The sequence below is a fragment of the Vicugna pacos genome, chromosome 5 (assembly GCF_048564905.1).
Source record: "Vicugna pacos chromosome 5, VicPac4, whole genome shotgun sequence".
Classification (NCBI taxonomy): domain Eukaryota; kingdom Metazoa; phylum Chordata; class Mammalia; order Artiodactyla; family Camelidae; genus Vicugna; species Vicugna pacos.
In genome coordinates, this window is record NC_132991.1 from 65143469 (window position 1) to 65165703 (window position 22235).

General features: G+C 41.7%; 1 protein-coding gene across 3 annotated transcripts in view; it reads left to right on the forward strand.

Moving 5' to 3' along the window:
* Positions 1-22235, forward strand: part of KLF7 (KLF transcription factor 7) — a 90782-nt gene that overhangs the window by 22030 nt on the left and 46517 nt on the right. The window contains exon 2 of one of the 3 annotated variants that reach the window (XM_031678169.2): positions 18694-19324. In XM_031678169.2, coding sequence (XP_031534029.1) covers positions 18694-19324 — 631 coding nt within the window. Of the gene's footprint in view, positions 1-18693; positions 19328-22235 lie in introns of all 3 variants that reach the window. The other 2 variants (XM_072961381.1, XM_072961379.1) reach the window with 2 other exon arrangements.

Genomic DNA, 22235 nt, shown 5'->3' on the forward strand with positions numbered 1-22235 from the left:
ACCCAGGCACTGAACCTTTGGTCCCCTCACCAACAAAACATTTGATGGTTCTTAGTGAAGGAATTTCACATGTTTTTAAAAAGGGGAGATACATTTTTCAATCATCTCCTTTCTGCCTCTTGTTCTTTCTTCTCTTTTACGTTTTCTCGTCTTCCTTTTTCTCCTGTTTTCATCTTGGCATGCACAGATCACCTGGTATCTGTAGAACTGATGTTTCTTTTATTTGATGATGAGGATTTAACTCATTATTGATCTTTTTGCCTTGGCTGCTAGGAAACTCAGGGTTGAATTTAATTCTATGCTTGATCCAATAGCTTTTTTTTGTTTGTTTTGAGCTAAGATTTCTTTTTGGTAACATTTATCCCTGTCTTCTATTGTTCTCATTTTAAGTTTTATTTATTTTGTCACTTAAATTAGGAGTATAAATCTGAAGTAGAAAATGCCTCAGTGATTTTGTAAAACATTTGGGTTCAGGAATGTTACTCAGTAGCATTAATATGACCATTGAGCCTCACTGGTATCTTTTGAGCTCTTAATCTTTCCTTGAATTACCACTGATAATCTAGAGAAACAGCCATTGCTGTTTACTAAGTAAGTACACTGGCAAAGCTGAGCCCAGAACAAACTAGCAACATCATTGTCAGCTAAAAAATGTGTGGCATTTTCTAGGCCCTGGGGATGCATTTTTTGCTGCCCCATTACAGATACCCCATGTCTCAGAACCCCTAGGCTGCTCCTCCTTCTCCAAGCACACAATGGGGCTTTCATGGGTCTATATCATTGCTCATGTCACATTTTCTTTCTAGAATGTCCTTGTTCCTTTTCTCCACTTGACAAAAGCTCACTCATTTGTTCAGGGTCTAGTTCAAATGTGACTTCTTCACATGGCCTTCACTGACCTCTCCAGGAGAGTCAGTTGGTTCCATGTTGCCATAGCATGTTGTTTGTCCTAGTTATTAGTCATATATATATACACACACACACACATATACATATACACACATACATACATATACCCTCTTATCTTTAATTATGTATATTTCTATCTCTCTGCCCCTGCTATACCATGAACATCTTGTAGGCAGATACTGAGCCCTAGGATTCCCTGAAATCTCTAGCAAAATGTCCAATATAAAATAGAAGCTAGTAAATAATTGTTAAATTAATTTAAAAGAAGTACAAGATACAGTACCCACCCCTTGAAAGGCCAACAGAGTTCAAACGGGTATAACCTTTGTACCTTAGGAGAGTTCTTTCTCCCTGGCCATTATCTTGCTGGATGAAGCTACCAATCTGATTTAGTCACCCTTGAGAAGAGCACATAATGATAAGTTATAATGGCTCCTTATCAAGACTTTTCAAAAATTCATTTAAGAAGTATTTATTGAGCAGCTACTGAGTATACCAAGCACTGTGGTTTGCTCAAGGAAGTTTGAAACCTGCTGTCAGACCTCCAGGCTCTTGTGGATTTGTCAGTCCTTACCCTCTCCTGTGGGACATTTCCTGGTGACATCTCCGCAGATTTCTCTTTCTTGGGTCAAGATTCTTCTTGAGAGCAGGAATTCCAGCTGCGTGATGCTGGACAAGAGTAACTGAGCTGACAAATGAAAGCACTGCTCATTCATGCTTTCTTCCAGCCAGGTCTCTCCTCGAATAAGCAATTTCATAGGGAAACTTTGTGGGAAGTATTTACCTCAGTTCTTACCAGTCCCTGCTGTCATATTCTTTTCACTGATGTATATTAGCTGCCTGGTCTCTGTAGGTATTGAAGTTTTGTGAATTCTGACCTAGGTTTATCAGGAAGGGCATCGATAACTTCTATAGGAAGGGATCCTTAGAAACAACACCTGTCTACCCCAGTACCCCAAGGACAACCGTGTAGCCTTGTGCCAGGAGACGTCCTGGGAGACTGGGCAGAAACTGCAGTCCAGAGTCTGAAATCGAGATCCCTGAAGATGTGGCACTCCCATAAGCAGAGAGCTCGGATTAGTAAATTCCATCTTCCTCATGCCTTACTTCCCCTAGGCAAGCAAGATTTGATCGTGAGAAACCAAGGACCAAAGAGGAGGTGACTTGAGGAAGGCCACAGAGCTATTACATAGGAGGAGCTGGTAAAAGTCCTCGTGACTTTGGTCTGAGTTCTCTCTGTGACACCACATTGCCCTTGATTTTATATACCTCTAAAAAGTCCCAAGGTTGAAGGATTTTGATCTCCAAGATTGATTAGGCATACACCCCAAAGAGATGCTAAATTACTTGATTTTTTAAAAAAAATTTATTTCTGGAAATAATTTCTCTCTCTCTTTTTAAATTGTAAATTACTTGATTTTTACTGAAGATGGTCTTCCTCAACCATACATTTCTGAATCTCAATAATATTCTGGTCATCTTTCTTTTTTTAGTTTACTACCAAATGATTATAGACAAAAATCACATTAAAATTAATGTTTAGGTTCCATGTAGGGAGCAGGGCCAAGTGTCCGTTTTGCCCTTGAGCTGACTGCTGCCCAAAGGCTGATGAATCCCCTTGGTCAGAGGTGCGTCACCTGATAAGAGCGTTGGCATCCAGGATTTTTACACAGGAATGAGAGACTTGCTTCATCTGTTTTCGATTGCTGCTGTTTTTTCTTCTTCTCGCTGCTTCTATTCCTTTCAGGTTCTTTTTCAAGCTGTATGTTTTGTTTTGTTTTGTTTTGTTTTGTTTTGAATCTTGAACAAAAGAAATGAGTGATTGATAATACTGCTATTGAAAATGGGTTAAGATCCACTATTCTGAAGGGCACTGGGTATGGGGGCGATGTTGAATCTGGCTTAGTCAAATATGCACTTTTGTGTTTATTAATACTAAGAAATGGTTTTTAAAATGTTGGATAACAGGTTCAAATCCCCCCTTTAAAAAAATCTTACAGTTTTCGCACACTTGACATTAATCCAAGAAACATGTAAATTTAGGTCCTCAGTAAACTGTAATTATACATTTTCTCACTTCAGATCTTAAAAAATGATACTAGTCCATTTCTTTCTATCTCGATGATGACACTTGATGTTGAGAGATTGGAATGACTGAAATCCTATTTGCTTTTAACAATCCAACCAAGATACGGAATCGCTAGAGAAAATTCAGAAACCTCCTGTTAAAGGGGGTTGTCAAAACTAAGACCTCTTGTTTTGCTCTCACCAGAAGACACTACATAGAGATACATTGTTGAAAAGTCTGTGAAATCAAATTTGGGATCCAGTATTGTGTTTACAGTTTGGGAAGATCCTGAACCTTTGTCAGAAATTGTGTTCCTGCAAGGTTACTGGGGGATGATGGTTTGTTGAATTTTTTAGAATGTTTTGAGATCGTGGTGAGAGAGTTAGACCAGAAAAAAAGCCTTAGAAAAAAAGACAAGAAACTTTTGGTTCTGTTTCTGGTCTTGTTGCTAGTATGCTACAGAGGTATGGAAAAACCAGTTTCCTTTATTAACTTGGGTTCCCCAGCAATAGGTTGGGGATTTTAATCCTTGCTGTTTAGTTGGTCTCAAAGGGGGACTCCAAGGTCATGTGAAAATATCGACAAGTATTTTCAGACGCTTTTCACAAAAGGATTCTCCGTAAAAAAGCATACGTCATTTCATATGGACTGGGTTTGGAAAGTCCCAGTTTCATCTGGCTGCTGTAGTTATGACTTTGTTCCTGATTCCGTCAGCCTGTTTTCCAGAGAAGATGGAAGGCTTCTATAGATCTCTGATTCAGTGCATTACGGGTTCAGAGCTCAGAGTGTGCTTTTAAGAACAGCACAGATAAAGCATCCCTGCTTTCGCAGAAGTGATCCTTTCATTCATGTAGTTGTTTGCAAATCCTGACAGCGTGGATGCCATTTTTATCTTCTTTTTCCAAAAAGTACATTCAAGACCTCAAGTTATTGAAGATCCAGCCAAATATGACCAAATTTCATGGCAATTGCAGATAGAGACACAGTATCAAAATATCTCCTTAATTAAGGCAGTGGCTCTGCTGGGGCCCACATTCCAGGATTCTCAGTAGAGAAAACATGTTTTCTTTATAGGGGAGTTTTATTAGCAGCAATGTTCCGGTATGTGGTTCAGGTTAATTAATGATGTAGTCACGCTGGTGTCTTGCCATGAATTTTATTCCATTAAGTAGGGCACTAGGAAATCTCACTGGCATATCCTGTCATGCCAAAGTGGGATCCTTAATTTGGACCATTGAAATACATCTCAGCGAGGTCTGTCAACAAGGTAGTTTGGGAATTCTTAATATGGATACTGCCTTACACTGGGAATTCATTCACCATAAACTATCACGTGGCCTGTGTATGGGTTTCAATGAATATATGCCATTCTAAAATATTTTGTTGGCTGAGATGATTGAGACCTCAAAGACCCAGACCACCCACAAGCTCTGGTGGAGTTGACCTTCAGTTGTATAAGGAGATTTGTACCAAGAACCACCTTTTCCCCATGAGAGTTCTTATTAATTTTAAATCACAGTGGCGTTTTGAAACTCAGTTTATGTTGTGCATATGTAGCCACCTTCCTTGGAGGTTGAAACAACAAAGCAACTGGATTGGAAATTAGATTTTCCCCCTTATGCTGCTAATGTAGTTCTTGTTCCATTGGGATTTCCCCTTTGCATGGGCTGATGATTTCTTTGAAACTGTATGGAAATTGGTTCAGACAGGAACCAAGGGGAGAGGGGATGGCGGTGATGATTCAAATTAGTGTCTCTTCTTCAGTGAGAGTCTGGGGTGCCTGAAAGTGCACGTCATGTGGTGTCAGGCGAGCCACCTAAAGTTAAATGAGATGCGAGAGCTACCGCAGACCAAACTCAGGACCTCAGCTCTTGATTCTTCCCTGTCAAGTTGGGTTGAATTGTTAATCTGAAATCTGCAACATCGGAATGTGGTTCCAAAATGCACCGAGCACATTTTTCTTTTCTTTACCTGATAGAGAGCCTTCTCTTCCTTTCTCCCTCATCTTTTTCCAGCCAGCATGTGAAAGATTCCCATTGCCAAACATAATAAACATGAAGCGGAATGGCTTTGTGACTCTGGGAACAACAGTTCTAGAGAAAGGCATCTGAACGACATTAAAAAGAACCTCCACTGCCTTGTCGGTGGTGTGCACACATACACGTGTGCACACGCATTCACACACACAGGAACCCTGTACAGCTTATATTCAGTATTTTCACCCTTAGTGCTTGCCTAGTTCAAACGCCATACCCTCTTAATTGGATTTTGGCCTGCTTCCAGGTTCAGTGTTTGAGGGCTCTGTATCTGTGAAATAATGATCCTGAAATAAATAGCACCTCTCAGTAGAGATATCTTTTTATGTAAAATTCTTAAAGGGAATGGAGAGGAACCAAATGCTTCTGTGTTTAGGAATTTATGGGAAAGTCGCCAGAATGAGCCAAAACAGAGATTTCCAAGGACCTCACAAGTGTAAGTGAGGTGTGGGGCTATTTAGGATGAAAGAAAATATGAGTCCTCGCTGACTGCGAGAGATGAGTGGACTCCATCACTGATGGACTGATGATTGTGGAGATGCTAGTGTTGGGGACTAAATAGATGTGACTCTCAAGTGCTTCAGAGACCAGTGGCCAGAGTTGTCTTTCTCAGGGAGGTCCTTTTGGGTGATAGAAATGGGGATTGGTGATATAAAATGGTTAAGCCTCTATCTTTAATCTGTTCCCTCAGGGCACCAGTTAATAAGCACCTGGTGCGGAGACCAGGAGAGGGTGGGTTTATTCATCTGAGCGACACTCGGAGCACATGATGCAATATTGACGCCTGAGAAGAAATGCTCTCTTTGCATCTGTTTGAAATGGGCAGATGTGAGGACCCGAGACCGGTCTCTGTCTTGAGAAGAGGCTCCATTTCACTCGGTCTGATGAGTATGAATCAGCGAATGCTTTCTCAGTGCTGAAATGTGAACTGAGGAGAAATGTTGATGGAGCCCTTTGACCTAATAAGGTAGATGTTTTAGAAAAGACTCCCTGGCTGGAGAGACCACTAATGTTCTCCCTGGAATTCAGGATTGACTAATGGCTTCACTGATTCGTTTACTCATTAAACTAGTATGTTTGGATGCCTTTTCCAGGCTCTGTGCTGGGGATTCATTAGCACATAAGACTAGGTCCCTGCTCTCCTGGAACTTCCCAAGTAGTAGGAAAGATAGACAATAAACATGCAAACAAATAACTTAGATCTCTCCAGGGCTTGGTGAGTAACTAAAAAACAAATGAAACAGGTAGCCTGATGGAGAATGAACAGAGTGTTTGGGTTCCTTTATCTAGGCAGATTAAAGAAGGGCCCTCTGAATAGGTGGCAGTTAAACCAAAACATGATAGAGTAAAGAGAAGCAGGTATGCCGTGACTTGGGGAGTATGAATTCTGGGGTGAAGGAGTGGCAGAGATTATGGTTCTGAGAGAGAGATGAGCTTGTGAATAGGGTTAAGAGTTGAGGAAGGCAAGGCCAGATCACGTAGGATCTGATTTCCCATGGTGAGGGAGAAAGTGTGACGGCAGGCCACTGAAGGATAATCAGCAAGAAGTTTGAGCTGGAAGGCATTTTTGAGAGTGTGGATCACTCATTTGGCAGAGAAGGAAATGACCTCCCTGCTCAGGTTTAGTAGTTCAGTGGGGAGGGGAGCATTGGAAAGGGAGGCACTGAACCTTGAGTCCCAACCACGTTCTTTTTACCAATGAAAAATGAGAGTTGGAAATAGCATCTTGTCCACTTATGTTTATTGCTTCTCTTCCTGGTGGTTTCTGGAGGCCAGAGGAGAAAAGACGAAGTGACAGAAGGGAGAGGGGCACTCTCTGTGATGAGGAAGTGGCTTTTACTTCCTACACAAGGCTGCCCTATGGTCTTTTATGAATCTAAATGTGCCTCTCATTTGGGAATGCTGGATGTGTCCCAACAGAAAGCATTTAAATGTTTAGTTTTTAAATGAGAAACATTGAAGGAGGGAAGGGAGAGATAATTTAGGAGTTTGGGATTAACAGATACACACTACTTGTATATAAAATAGGTAAGCAACTTGGACCTAGTGAATATAGCACAGGAACTTTATTCAGTGTCTTGTGATAACCTGTAGTAGAAAAGAATCTGAAAAAGAATATATATATTCTGAATCATTTTGCTGTACACCTGAAACTAATACAACATTGTAAATCAACAATACTTCAACAAGAAATTTAAAAAGTTTAAAGATTGTAAAAAAAAAATTGAAGAGACAAGTAAATACCACCTGTAATTAAATATTAAAATACTGCTGAATCCTACAAGGATTGTTGGTAATAAATGCATACACATTCTTTCTGATGTTCTTTTGATGAACAAGGAAGAATTTTTGGCTTTCAGCATGCTCTTGGACCCCTATCTGACCAGAATTGTGATCACTGTTGATATTTTGACCAAATTGTTTGAGAGTTGCTTCATTCATTCATTCATTTAACGAGACACAGGCTTGAGCCAGTCCATAAGTCAAAAACAGGTCCAGTGTCTTTGAGGAGCCCACATTCTAGTGAAGAATGTATTTAGATGCTGGTGAGGCTGATATCCGTGTGTAGCAAGAGAATGGATTCCATAGTATCCTGTAAACTTGGGTTAGTGAGTGTGTTAGGCTTTCTGAGTGAGGCCATGAGGTCTCTGTGAGGGGTGACCAAAGGCCACCTTCTCCAGCCTCCTTCCTTTCACCAGCCAGTTGAGCAGCAGAACCATGTGTCAGTTCCTTTGAGCCTGTTCTGAATGAGCCATTCCCACGTTTCAGTCGTCATCCTTCTGCCACTGTTTCATGGCATCCTGAAACTGCATGCGGACTAGTAGCATCCTGAGACCCCCATCCATTCACCTGGTGGATGAGAAAACAGCCCCATGGGGCAGGTCACACAGCCAGGGTCCCTGCTTACTCAGCCTTTTCTACTCCACAGCTTTGCTTTACCTTGATAATTATTGGGTGTTTCTTATTTTCCCTTTCCATGCCCTTGATATGTTTTCTTCTATGATATTTTCATCTTAGACATGGGATGAAAAGAACACATTCTGTAATGGCTACAGCATACGTAGCGTGTGTGTCAGGCCCTGTTGTAAACACCTGACCCTTGAGAGTGATTGAACTCCTGTACACTTCTGTGTTGTAGGCTGTACTGTTATCTCATTTCACAGGTGATGAAACTGAGGCAGAGGGGTCAAGCAACTGGCCCAACAGTGATGTGAGCTACTGAGAAGTAGTGTAACCTGATTTTGGACCCAAGCAGCCTGCCTCCAGGACCAGCTTTTAACCCCTCTCTCCTGCCTCACAGTGTACACAGAGCCAGTTTCCTTCACCGGGCTGAGCACACAGTGGCACACCCACGCAGCCACCTTAAATATTTTGGGAAGTTGATTCCAAGTACTTCGAATTAAGTAGATGTTTGACCATCTATGTCAGGAAAAGCGGCCTGGGGCTTGGTTTCATGATGTTTTTGGCTGTCATTTTTCGCAGTCCTAGGAGTAGGACAAACATTCCTCTTAGCACCCCCACTTTAACGTTCCACAGTGGAAGTTCCTGTAAACTCTCTTGGTTTTGGAAATATCCTCTGTGATCACCAGCCACTAAATTGCATTTGCCACCGAGGGCCCCAGTGGGATCTGAACCATTGTTCTTGGGAAATTCAAGCTTTGAGTGGATTTGTGTGTGTGTGTGTGTGTGTGTGTGTGTGTGTGTGTGTGAGAAAGTGTGTGTGTGTGTGTGTATTGTATATGTGGACAACTGTGCTTCAGGGTTAAAAAAGCAATCATGTACGTGTATGTGTTTTTTATGGAGGGTAGAGGAGGATATATTTCGTTAACCCAACTGAGAAGGGTAGAACAATGTTCCAGAAGGGAGTCAATGAAATGAGTTTGCTTTAAAAAAAAAACCACACAACAAAAACCCAGTAGCCTGAGTCAGCCTGTGCAAGTGATTTGGGAGAGGAAAGGGAGATGATGTAATGGGTTCGGCATGTTCCCATCTTGGCCACTCAGTGCAGAGGGGCTTGGGGAGTTTGGGGAGGGTGTGTGCATGTGTGTGCAAAGTTAACGGGAGCGGGTGGGGGGTGAGGAAGAGCGGGTTGTAAAACAGGATTAATAACCCCTTGTCAGACCTTTCTCTGTTACTGTGTTTTTCAGTAATTTGGGTTTGAATGAAGGCTCTCTAGCCAATTAATGTTTATTTGTTTCTTTTGGCAAGACCCGTTGGGGGAGGAGGGTGAGATGGGTGAGTTTAAAATTTTTTGTTTTGTGTTTGCATTTTGGAAGAAGAGGCAGATAATGTGGGTCTGGGTTTTCCATGAAGGCTCCCCTGCCCCACCCCACCCCACCCCCAGCCCCAGCCCACCCCTTTAAGAGGCAGGAGGCAAGACATGGCCAGCTGGTGCCTTGAACTGACACAGGTGCAGAGGCTGTGGGGGGTGGGGAGCCAAGAATAATTACAGGTTTCTGAAGCATCAGGCCCCTCCTGACACAAGCGCTCGTCGCAAAAAAAACTGCTCTTTATGGAAAATGAATGGTGAAACTGAACAACTGTCAGGACCATTGTTGTTCCTGGGACGCCATCACCCCTCAGAGGGGAGCCTCCTCCCGAGCCCCTGGGCTCTCATGAGTTGCTGGACGGAGCGCCCTCCTTCTTGAGTGAGGACTGACTGGCGCTCTTATGTACAGTGATGGGTTTTGCCTGTACGGGTGTCCCGTCTGCATTTTTTCTTTCCTAAACCACACTTTCAGCCAATATCTAGGTCTTTGCTTTAGTGTAGGATGATTTTTCGTTGACTATTAAGGCATGATTTATATTTTGTCCATGAAAATATAATGACCGAAGCTGGGACATCTAATGAGACTTATTTTCAAGCTATAAATAACAAATGGGATTTCCTCCAGTGTATATCAGGCTACATCGAGGCTTAGGTGGGAGAAGAGGTGACAGTGGATGCCAGCATCTTAGGTGATTTGGCTGTGAAGGGCAGCGGTGTCTCTCCACCAGTCAGAAGTTGAATTTAGTCTTAATCCAGTGGCCAAGTAATAGCTAGGGACTGTTCTTAAGGCGGAGGGAGGGTAGGTGCAGTCATTGTGAGCAGAGGCCAGAGCAGTAGCCTTAGAGTTGGTATGTTCTGAAAAGCAACATATGGAAAAATAGCCCTGAACCAGGATAGAAAGGCCTCTCAGGTATGGGTCCCTTTATCTCTAGTGGACACTTGATTTTAAGGGTCCAGACACTGTGAAGGAGGAAAATGCTTTTCTAAGTTGTCGGAGGTTGTGTGGGACCCTGTGCCTTCCTTCAAGGAGCAGAAGACCTGGCCCCCAACTCTGCCCAGGTTATGCGGCTTTGAAACTTGCCTTGACACTGAACTTGGATTTGAGTCGTTTGGGGGATTTCTTTCATACGCTGCAACTAAGGAATCCTTGGGAGATGAAAGGAGTATTTGAGGCTGCTTATTTCAAAGACATCACCCTCTCCCCAGGCCTTTAATCTTGTCCCCTTCCTCCCCAGCCTCCCCGAGGAAAAATATACAACAAATATTTTCTTTGTATGTTGAAAATAGCTTGAGGAGGAGGAACACTGAAGAGGTTTTCGTAGGCATTTCCCAACTTTCATGTGTGTTTAGAATTCCGCTAATTTTCACAGCGTTGTCTCTCCGAATTTACAGATTACTAGAGGGAAATATTTAATTTGGTTGCAGCTCCAGCAACCAGTGGATGTGAGAAACAGTGGGAAGGAATGCGGTCTTACAGTGGTCACAGTGCTGTGGTTATTCTTTGGGGCTCAGCAGTTCTGACAGTGGGGTGTCATATTGTTGTACCTCTGGGGTGTGCTATTGATGTGGGTTTTTTTTAACCTAATAGCTAAAAAATGCAGTAAGAGATTTTCACTTATACCATATCCTTGCTTACCCACAATTTCTAGACAAAACTTATACTCTCCTTACCTCCCATCCTAATATTTTCTGGCGATGAAAGTCAAGAAAAAGTGAATATTAATTAGAGAAATCACTTTCTAGGTTTTTCTTACAAGGTCGATTCTTTTCACTGGTTCATGCAACCTCTCTGCGACGAGTACATTTCATTGCTGCATTCTTCTCCTCAAACCGGCTTTTGAGATATTGAAACCCAGGAAAATGGACAGAAAAATGAGTTGCTTGATGTGTGAGGTTCTCCCATAGGCTCACTGAGCTGATTAATCCTGGTGCTTCCATCGTCTTCCTCCAACCCTGGAGAAAAATTGTGCAGAACTCCCTGGCCATGTTTTCCACTTCCTTTCCCATCTTTCAACTCTGACCTAATTTTAAAAGACTAGAAATGTGTCAGAACCATTATATCATATCATCCTTTGAAGGGAGAAAAAAAAATCACAAAGTTCCCATAAATATCAATCTTTGCAGTCCTAGAGAGTTTTTCAAGTTGGTTTCAGGAGTCAGAAGAATAAAGATTTTGCTAAAAAACGTGAAGTGTGAGTGTAGTTAATAAACTGGAAAGAATGAGTATTTTAGGAGGTTGCTTTACCAAAGAAACCCAGATTACCCTACTGTCACTAGCTTGTTTTGTCACTTCGAATTTTCATTCTGGGATGTATGTGATGGTTTTAAAGCACAAAAAAGTAATTAAGCTTTAGGACACTCCCAGGAGAAAGGTAAGGGATTCGTCTCCCTGTTTCTATCCTTCAGACTCTTTGGGGACTGTGGCACCATGGTTAATAGCACGTGACAAAAACACACATAATAAATGTCAGGAAGGGGCTCCCATGGGCAGCCAAGTGTAGTTCACCTGCGTATGCAGTTACCTGGGTGAGCATGCTTCCTGGGAACCGAAGTCCACCCCTTCCTTGCCGGAGCACCAGCAGCATCATTATCATCAGCATCATCGGGTCAAGGTCTGATCTCAGAAGAAGCATGACTTTACAGGTTTCCACAAAGGAGAACGTTATATCTCCCCATATTTTTGCATCTGTATTCTTTCCCCAATTTCTTTTATCTCTTTGTTCTTCTAACTCTCGGGTCTTTTAGGTGAACGAAATAGGTAGAATGCTTGGAATGAAGGGCAGCTGGCTAAAGGGAATACAAATCCCTGATAATTGATTACAAACATAGGTAGTAGTAGGTGGCATTGTATTTCACTGACTCTATTATTCCAGAAAAAAAATCACTAGCAAAATACAATTTCTTTTTTTTTTCATTCACCAACTCAAGTATAGGTGAATCCAAAGACTCCAAATAACTACTCATAATGACATAGGTAATGAGTGGTGGTGAGAATGTGGACCAGTGGCTTTTGAGGACCCTGGACTTTAGTTTGCCCCAACCAAACAGTGGGTGTAGTTACAGTGGTGGTGGTGGACAGGACTTGTGAAGTGATTCTAGCTCATTTTTTGGAAAGTTCTTAACAACTCTACACCACTTCAAACACTTAGGTATATGTCCCATCTGAGATAGCAGAGGTCGAATTTAGCTCTAAAAGATTATTTTTATTGTCTGAGACTTATGTGATATAGGCAATATGATCGTTGCTTTTAGGCGATCACAATCTTAGTAAGCCAGACATACCACCAGTTGGCAGACTCTTAGATTCATTTTGAAGATACTGTTTAATTGTGCAGGATTGAGGAGGGGTGTTTCTCAGCACTTGGCAATCAGCATATTTTTTTAACTCTATTTTTTCCCAGACCAGGCTTCCTGAAAGAGAGAGACTTTGTGCTGAACTTTGAATGAAAGAATGATTAGTCGAAGAGAAAATGAAAGCTCGTGTCAATCATATGGACATGAAGTAAAGTAAGGAGAGAAAAATTAGGTGAGGGAAACCCTTTATCGGAGGGCTGTAGGGGAAATGGCCAAATTGCCTGGATTCATTTGCAGTCCTCACTGGCAGTTTTCATGTAAATTATGATGAGATAAGGACAGGTTGAACAAGAGCTGTTTGGTGACCTTGGCATCATCATGCCCACATATGACCAAATTTCTTATTTGCTGATCCTGTGAAGGTAACTATCTGCTGCCAACAGCAGGGAGATTTTGATGAGCTTATTTTGTGCTACAAGACTTGGGTTATCCTGTTTTCTGTCAACGTCTGCCTTTGGAGCCTATTGAAGTAGCAGACATGGCAGTAATAGGTTTGAATTTTTTTCTTTTTTTAAACTAAGTCTTGGATTATCAATTTTAATAAGCATCCTTCAACAAGAAGGCTGCGAACAGAATGGAGAGAGTATTTTAAAAGATTTCAGGGTGATTATTTTCAAAACCAAATTCAATAAACAAGATTATAGTGTATAGCACAGGGAAATGTATACAAGATCTTTTGGTAGCTCACAGCAAAAAAAATGTGACAATGAATATATGTATGTTCATGTATAACTGAAAAATTGTACTCTACACTGGAAATTTGACACAATATTGTAAAATGACTATAACTCAATAAAAAAAAAATGTTAAAAAAAAAAAAAACCCAGGTGATATTTGTTAGAAAACTAGGAGAAGCAGCAGCCATGCATTCTGAAGTTGAGATACCAGAGACCCTTCACAGAACTCATCTGACTCATAAATAATAAGAAAGTCACTCTGCACTTGGGCACATTTCCTTCCCATTGCTGACTGTAGTGGATTTTTAAGAAGCTGGAGGCTGATCCGGTGGGTCAGGCCTTAAGCTGTATTGTTAGGTCAGGCTGAGGGAAGCCTCATTTCTCCAAGGTGAGGTACCAGACAGCCGTGATTTATGTCATTATATTGACACCTGCCGACACCAATTTGGAGTTTGCTGGCTAGAGTGTCATTGGGACAGAGTAAATCTCTTGTTCTGGTGGACAAACGAACATTTGCATCTATATTGAAATTTGCAGTCTGCAGACACTCCTGGTTTGTTGATGGATATTTTTTTTCTCTCTCTCTCTCAGATTATTTAGATTTACAGAAAAGTTGCAAAAATAGCACATAGAGTTCCTGTATACTTTTCTCAGTTTCCCTAATGTTACAGAATCATAGTACAGGAAATTAACATTGATACAATACCATGAACTGATCTATACACTTTATTTGAATTACATTGTTTTTTTTCCCACCAATATCCTTTTTCTCATCCCGGATCCAGGCTGAGATCTTTGCATTTAGTTGTCTTATCTCCTTAGTTTCCTTCTGTTTGTGACGGCTTCTCAGTTTTCTTTGTTCTTTATGACCTTGATACTTTTAAAGAATTTTGGCTAGTTATTTTGTAGAATGGCCCTCAACTTGGATGATGTTTTCTCATGATTAGATTGAGGTTGTGTACTTTTGGCAAGAATGGCACAGAATAATGTCATGTCCTTTCAGCCTGTGGTGTCAGGGGAACATAATGTCAATATGCTGCTAAATTTCATCGTACGGTTAAGGTGTCACATGCCAGGTTTCCCTACTGTAAAATTATTATTTTTGTCTTTGTAATTAATAAATGTCTCATTGTGGGGGGGATACTTTGAGGCTAGGCAAATATCTTGGTTTTTCATTATACTTTCATCTATTAATTTTAACATGCATTGGTGATTCTTGCCTGTAGTCATTATTACTTTGTTATTTGACTAATGGTGATTTTCTGTTTCCAACATTCCTTCTATGTTTATTAATTATAATTTTACTATAAGGAGCAGCTGATCTATCTCCTCCATTAGTGTATTTGTTCAACCATTTGTTTATATCACTATGGATTCATAGATATTAATTTTATTCCATGGGTTAGAATTTATTATTTATTTATTATTATCATTTATTGTTTATTGTTATCATTATTTATTATTTATTTATTATTATCATTATTGATTTTTATTGTTCAGATTGCCTAGATTTGGGCTTTGAGAGCTCCTTCAGGTTGGCTCCTCAGTCTTCCTGACCAACCTTCATCACTTTATGAGCACTTCCTTACCTTCTGGTACCACTGGTTATTCTAGGCTCAGCTTTTATTTTCTTTGCCTCAGCCTTTGAATCAACTATTTCCCCAAGGCAACCTGGTTTATCCCTATACTGGATAGTGATATTTAGAAACCAAGATCTTCATGCCAGGCAGGCTCATTGCCACTGGGGTGACTTTGCTCATAGACTCTTCTCCTGATTGACAGAGCTAGGAAGTACATGTATGTATACTTACATGTGTATATACACATTTATTTCTATATATACCTGTGTGTGTGTGTGTATTAAAATCTATGGGTAAATACCCTAATACTCAAATTCCAATTAAACATCATAGGCGTTTCTTAAGGGAGTTCTTACAATTATTTTTTAAGAACATTGGAGATTAACTCTTTTGCTTGGAAATAATCTAACATTGAAATCCTCCTCATCCTTGACATTTTAACTTCCAACACTCCTGATGAGTTTCTGATTGACAAAATTTTCTCTACTTAAGCTTTATCACCAGCAGATACTATTTTTTTTATTCCAGTTCAAACATAATTCTTTTTTTTAAATTGAAGTACAGTCAGTTACAATGTGTCAATTTCTGGTGTACAGCACAGTGTCCCATTCATGCATATACATACATATATTCATTTTCATGTTCTTTTTCATTAAAGGTTATTACAAGATATTGAGTATAGTTTCCTGTGCTATACAGAAGAAATTTTTAAAATCTATTTTTACATATAGTGGCTAACATTTGCAAATTTCAGACTCCCAGATTTAGCCCTTCCCATCCCCTTTCCCCCAGTAACCATAAAATTGTTTACTATGTCTGCAAGTCTGTTTCTGTTTTGTAGATGAGTTTATTAGTGTCCTCTTTTTTTCTCTTTTTTAGATTCCACATATGAGTGATATAATATGGTATTTTTCTTTCTCTTTCTGGCTTATTTCGCTTAGAATGATGATCTCTAGGTCCATCCATGTTGCTGCTAATGGCATTATTTTTTATGGCTGAATAGTATTCCATCATATAAATATACCACAACTTTTTTGTCCAGTCATCTGTTGATGGACATTTAGGTTGCTTCCATGTCTTGGCTGTTGTACCAGCAGATATTTTAAGAAGTGGATTTCTCAAGACAAAAATAATTCCATCATGATTTCAGAGGTCTATTCAGCACATACTGATGGGCACTCATGCTTCTGTAACTCTCAGGTGGAATAAGAATGCCTTGTGTTAGGACTGCAAGTGATAGCCTCTCTTAAGTGATCCAGATTTTCCCACATTTTAGTGATGGGAAGTATCTCCATCTTTAGATCATTAGTGTGATCCATGTACTCTGGGATGCAAACTGGGGCATACTGGGTGGGTTATTTTTTAATCCTCCCTGAAAAGTATGTATATAAATGCATTAGAATATCTGTTCCTTAAAAATCTGAATATGAAGAGATCTGAGCTTACTAACAATCACAATTTCTTAGTGACTTTTGAATCTTTGAGCTAGAAACTATGTAAGAGCACATGGTATTTGAAAGCTTTGTCCATAGACATTGGTGACTGTGGGTAAGAAATAGTCCTTGTGTGTGAGGCAGGGAACTGCCTCAAGGACCTCTTGTAACCCATGATTCAGCTGACTTCTACCTGAAACATATCTGTGTCTCAGAAGTCTGGTGCTGCTCTGTAAGCAAAGCTCAAGGAGCATTACAGTTGTATTCCAGAACATGTATTAGTGGTCATTTCTAGGATTGCTAGCCTCAGCCTAGTCCAGGTTAGGGTCATCAGATGGCCTTTGAGGAGTGGAGTAGAATAGAATGTTCAAAATAACAGTGTAAAGTTGATTTGATAGGCATTGTGTACCTGTTGAGTGGCAGACACTGTGCTTGGTAGATGATGGTTTAAAAAGGGAAGGGGAGGTTTAAGGGAGGTTTCAGGGGTGATATCTTATAAAATTCAGAAGTGAATTGATTGGAGCTAAGACCAAGGGTTTCAATATTGGAAAGAAGTAAAGGGTAATTTCTAGCATTGAGATGGAAAAAGGAAAGGGAAAATCTTTGAAACATGGAATTCAGAAAAGGGGCAAATAAGGATAAGGTAGATTCCTAGATCTGAGAAGGTGGTAATGTTGGTTTTGAATTTAAAGTGATGAGAAGCTTCTCAGCAAGAGTTATTATTTAATCAATAAGTAAATAGAATCAAAGTTACTTTTCCAATAAGCTTTCCTTGATTAATACCTCCATGTTATGTAGAATTCATTGTCCACTCATCCCCCAGGAACTTATCAACATACTTTATTATTATGTTATTTAGTATCACCTGCTTGTAAATTCATGTAATTTTTAGCTTGTAATTGTTTATTCTGCACCTACATCACATGAATCTATTTCTGTGGCTTCTCCTTCTAACACATAGAAAGCCTTGCACCTTGCTGTGAGCACAGTAGTTGAATGAACTGAGTGCTGAATGAAGATTGGAACCATTCATTAGTTTATACTGTTGAAAATCAACAGTGAGACCCAAAGGTGATTCATCGTTAAAAGTCTGTTTTTCTTATTCAGGAATGCAGGGTTTTACCAGAAGGCTGAGTAAAAACCAATCTTTTGAAATGTCACCAAAATAAAATCCTTGACAGATACAACACAACTAGGTATATCATTAAAATATATTCTTCACAGCATAAAAGCCTAGAATCAGAACACTGGTTGAAAACGTAGAAGCTCTACGGAGGCAGTAAATTAGGAGCTAGTCACATTTTAAACTTGCCATCAGTGTTTCTTTGTTGAAGCCCAGAAGTTAGAGCAAATTGAATGGATGGCATGAGTTAGCATCGTGATTTTCTACCGAATTCTGGAAGAGTAGGATTTTAAATGAGAAGAGCTTTTAGATTACAAACTTAAATATCCGCTTTTTTGTAAAAGCACTTCCACCATCTTACAAAGACTTCTGAGCACCATGGATGAAGATTTGTTGAAACTCTAAACTTTTTGGGTTTTTTTCCCCTCATTTCTTTACCAGGGAAGAACTTTATATTGAAATAGATTGTGTCTTATCTTTACCAATTCAGGTAGCTGTGTCTGAACTTATTTTTATCACATAGTCAGAGATGTTAAACTATTGTGATGGGACTCACGCTCCTTGCCCCACAATGAGTAGCAACTGTATTCTGAATAACTTTCTATAAACAACAGGGGTTTTGTCTTGTGCATCAAAGGTTTTATAAGAGGCGTTCTTTAGAACAATGTCCATCCCTACTGGTTAGGGAATCCATTCCCAGGGCAGGACTTGCTGTTGGCTGAAGTCACATCTTAGTTTGGGTGGGCATCGTTTATGCTTTCAGAGCGAGTTGGAAAACTGACTTATTTTTGTAACTTGCAAAAAGTCTTTTTGAAAAGTGAAGTTGGACTGTGGGGAGTCCTATCTTGATATGGAAGCCTTGTCTGATTCTATTTGCTTCTTGCTTTCATGGGAACTCCTAGGGAGGCCCCGAGCATCTCACCTGCTGAACTGAATTGTTGGGCATGAGATCATTTTAACATCGAATGTTCTCAGGGAACTTGATGGTGTAAGATAGCCCTTCTGGGTTTCCAGTTCCCCATCAATTATAATAGTTGAGCTCATATGTGACCCTTATGAACCCATCAGAAGTGTCCAGGGAGAAAATAACAAGGTCAGCCCTTTCAACATGAGAGTTTCAGATAACGAGCCATGAAATGTTCTCTATTCCTTCCCGTGTCTTCCTCTGCCTGTCAGCATGTGGTCCCGTGGTGTTCTCTGCCTCTGATGGCTGTTTCTCTCCCTCTCTCCTTCCCCTCTGCAGACATGCCTTGAATTGGAACGCTACCTACAGACGGAGCCTAGGAGGATCTCGGAGACCTTCGGGGAGGACTTGGACTGCTTCCTGCACGCTTCTTCTCCCCCGTGCATTGAGGAGAGCTTCCGGCACTTAGACCCCCTGCTGCTCCCAGTGGAAGCGACCATCTGCGAGAAGAGCTCAGCAGTGGACATTTTGCTCTCTCGGGACAAGTTGCTATCTGAGACCTGCCTCAGCCTCCAGCCGACCAGCTCTTCTCTAGACAGCTACACGGCCGTCAACCAGGCCCAGCTCAACGCAGTGACCTCATTAACACCCCCATCGTCCCCTGAGCTCAGCCGCCATCTGGTCAAAACCTCACAGACTCTCTCAGCCGTGGATGGCACGGTGACGTTGAAACTGGTGGCCAAGAAGGCCACACTCAGCTCAGTAAAGGTGGGAGGGGTGGCAACAGCAGCGGCAGCCGTGACGGCAGCTGGGACAGTTAAGAGTGGACAGAGCGACAGTGAACAAGGCGGGGTAGGGGCTGAGGCATGCCCCGAAAACAAGAAGAGGGTTCACCGCTGTCAGTTTAACGGGTGCCGAAAAGTTTATACAAAAAGCTCCCACTTAAAGGCCCACCAGAGGACTCACACAGGTAGTGGTACAAGTTGGCCGCACGTGGTTTCTTCCTTTTCCTCCTTTAGCCTCATGGTGGGAAGGGCTTCTCTCTGTTCCCAGAAGGGGCTTCCATGCCCACTAGGAGGTGTAGAGAGGCAGCAGGGCCTGGGTGGGGAAGCAGGGTGACTCCCTTGTTACCTTAAGGTCTCCAGATGTCCCGAGCACAGGACATGGGTTTGTCACTCGCTGGCTCGGAGATACATTCAGGGGCCATGCCAACCACAGTGTAGAGTCAAATACTCTTAAGGATGCCTGAACAGGGGCCCTGGAGGTGTGAGTCCCCGACGTACGTGACAGATGTGCTTGTCACTTTCCTGACACTTTTCATTGTGTTCAGGAGTGTAATTCTGCAGTTTTGATCAATGCTGGAATCTGCGGAGGTATATTTGAAAGAATTCACGGTTGAACAAGGTAGCCAGGGTGTCTCTATTCACTCTTTTTCCAGCATCCCTGATTTTTCATCAAAGTCACCAACAGCAGGAGGGTTTCAGAGTTCATTAGATGTGATCATTCTATAATTAATTGGCATCTCCTCTTTTGCATTGTTCTCTGGCGCGTGCTTTATGGAGAGATGGAAGAATTGCTTTTTAATGAGCTTGTTACGGAGAAGTTGCTAAAGTGATTACATTGCTATGTGTGTGGTAAAGGCAGTGGGGACCGATGGGGACTGGATATTTCACTCAGGACTTCTGTGGTGACTCCCAGGAATCACATCGATCTTGGGAGCTATGGGATCATTTGGAAGAGTGGGGTTTGTAGAGAAAAGAGTGAGATTGGCATTTTCCTTGAATCTGGTCTTTGTTCTCTGTTTTGAGGCGGAAGCTGAGGGCTGGTGTCTCTTCTTGAGGTTAGCATCGCAGGAGCAATTACTGTCATTGGTGGTTTTTAAATGAGTCCCCGACAGTGTGTTGCTGGTATAGTTTTTTGCATACTGCGTGCACAAGGCAAGCTGAACGGGGGGAAGCTCTGGAAGTGTAAGCAGCAGAAGCAGTGCTGTCAGGAAGAAATGGGTGATTGGATCTGAGCTAGGAGATGTGTCTGTGAGAGGGCTCACAGCTCGTCTTCCTGGTGCTCTGCAGTGGTTTGTGGACTGAGCCATCAAACACATGTGCAAAGTTGATTGGCTGGAAAATTGGGAGAACCTGGGTTCTAGTTCTAACACTGTTACTAACTGCTTTGTGACCTTGAGTGCATCCCTGGACCTCACTGGACCTCATATTTCACATCTGCCAAACAATCATAAGGCCCCTCTCAGCTCTAAGATTCTGGAGGAGGAGAGGATGTGACATGTCTTTGTGCAGGACAGAGGAGCTTTCCTGAGGCAGGAGTGTGTAATGTGTGACTAGGCGCAGTCACCACCTTGGACCTTGGAGGGACTGTCATGGGAAGACGAGAGCAGATGATGCGTCCTCACAGCACAGGACTCGGGCGTGTTCTTCTCGAATTCCGAACTCGCTTTCCCACAGGGCCCTTGCTTGGCTCATGGGAAGGTCTGTACAGTAACTTTCGAACCCGTGGCTCAGGCACAGATTGCACTCGTGGTTCCCACGGGAGTTTGGGATCGATTCCTCCAGTCCACAGACATCAAGGCAAAGCCTTCCTGCTGTTGTCAGCTTTTTTTTTCTCTCTGATACTGTCCTGAAGGTTATTTTTATGTATATTTCTTTCTTTCTTTCTCAAGTCAGTGGGTAAAGTAAGGGAAAAATTGCACTGCTCCCAACTTCAGCCATGACTCATCTCCCCCTCCCCCCGGATACGAAGGCAGGATGAGGGGAGAAGGTGGAGTTCTGTTGCGGGTGTGGAATTCACATTATGAGCACATTTCTGAATGACCGACATGAAGACAGACTACATCCTGCCTAGTATGGAGGCTGGACAGCTCTGGAGGGGCAGAGATTCCTCTCTGGGGGGTTCCAGAGCACTTTCTTCTTTTTCTTATCCCCTCTTTCCAACAGATGCTTTAGAGGGATAACTCTTAGCAGTGACGCATTGTTTGCTTTGTTTTTTGGGCGTTGTCTGTTCAGAGCGATTATCAAGGTGGAGCTCATTATGTTTCCCAGCACCTGCAACCACTTGCCTTATAGTGGATTAAAGCGGAAAGACTCCTCCCCGTGGGGAATTTACCCCAGAAGGCACCATGCATTATTAGAAAGGCAGGACTGTAGAGTGGTTAAGAACAGGGCTTTGCAGTCAGGTTGACTTGGGTGTGAATTCTGGCCCTGCCACTTCTTAGATTTATGAATTGGAAAAGTGATTTATCTTCCCTGAGCCTCGGTTTCCTCATCTGTAAAATAGGGATAATTGTGTTTGCCTCCTAGCTTGTTTTGAAGATTAAATGAGTAAATATATGTAAAATACTTGGCAGATGGTAAGAGCTTATTAAAGATGGTAATAGGGTTGGTTGTAGTCGTGACTAGTGCTGATGATAGATTAGTGATGATTTTGTGAAAAGAGCTTTCTGTAAACTAGAAATAAACCACTTGAAGTTAAATATCACCAAAAAGGAAGAAGTTTTTTCCTCCTCACTTCCAAAATTTCAGTGTGGGGGTGATGATGCGTGGACACTAGTCGTGGAGGGTGAAATTGGATGTGCAGCTGTTGGACCAGTGCAGTTGGCAGTAATGTAGAGCATGGCTTTCCTAAAACATCACAGGCAGCAATCGCCTTGCACCCTCTGGAAGCATTTTGTCAGTAAAGCCTCTGCAGAGGCAAGCATGGAGGGAAAAGCAGGTGCTATAAGAAAAAGAAATAGACAGGAGGAGAAGTAGAGGTGGAGATAGAGGATGTGGAGAGGGAATATGAATTAATTTGGATTAAATGGATAAGAATCAGGAGTATTTATCTGGAATTAGTGTGAAGGGGGCACATGGGGAACTGAAAACAAAGGT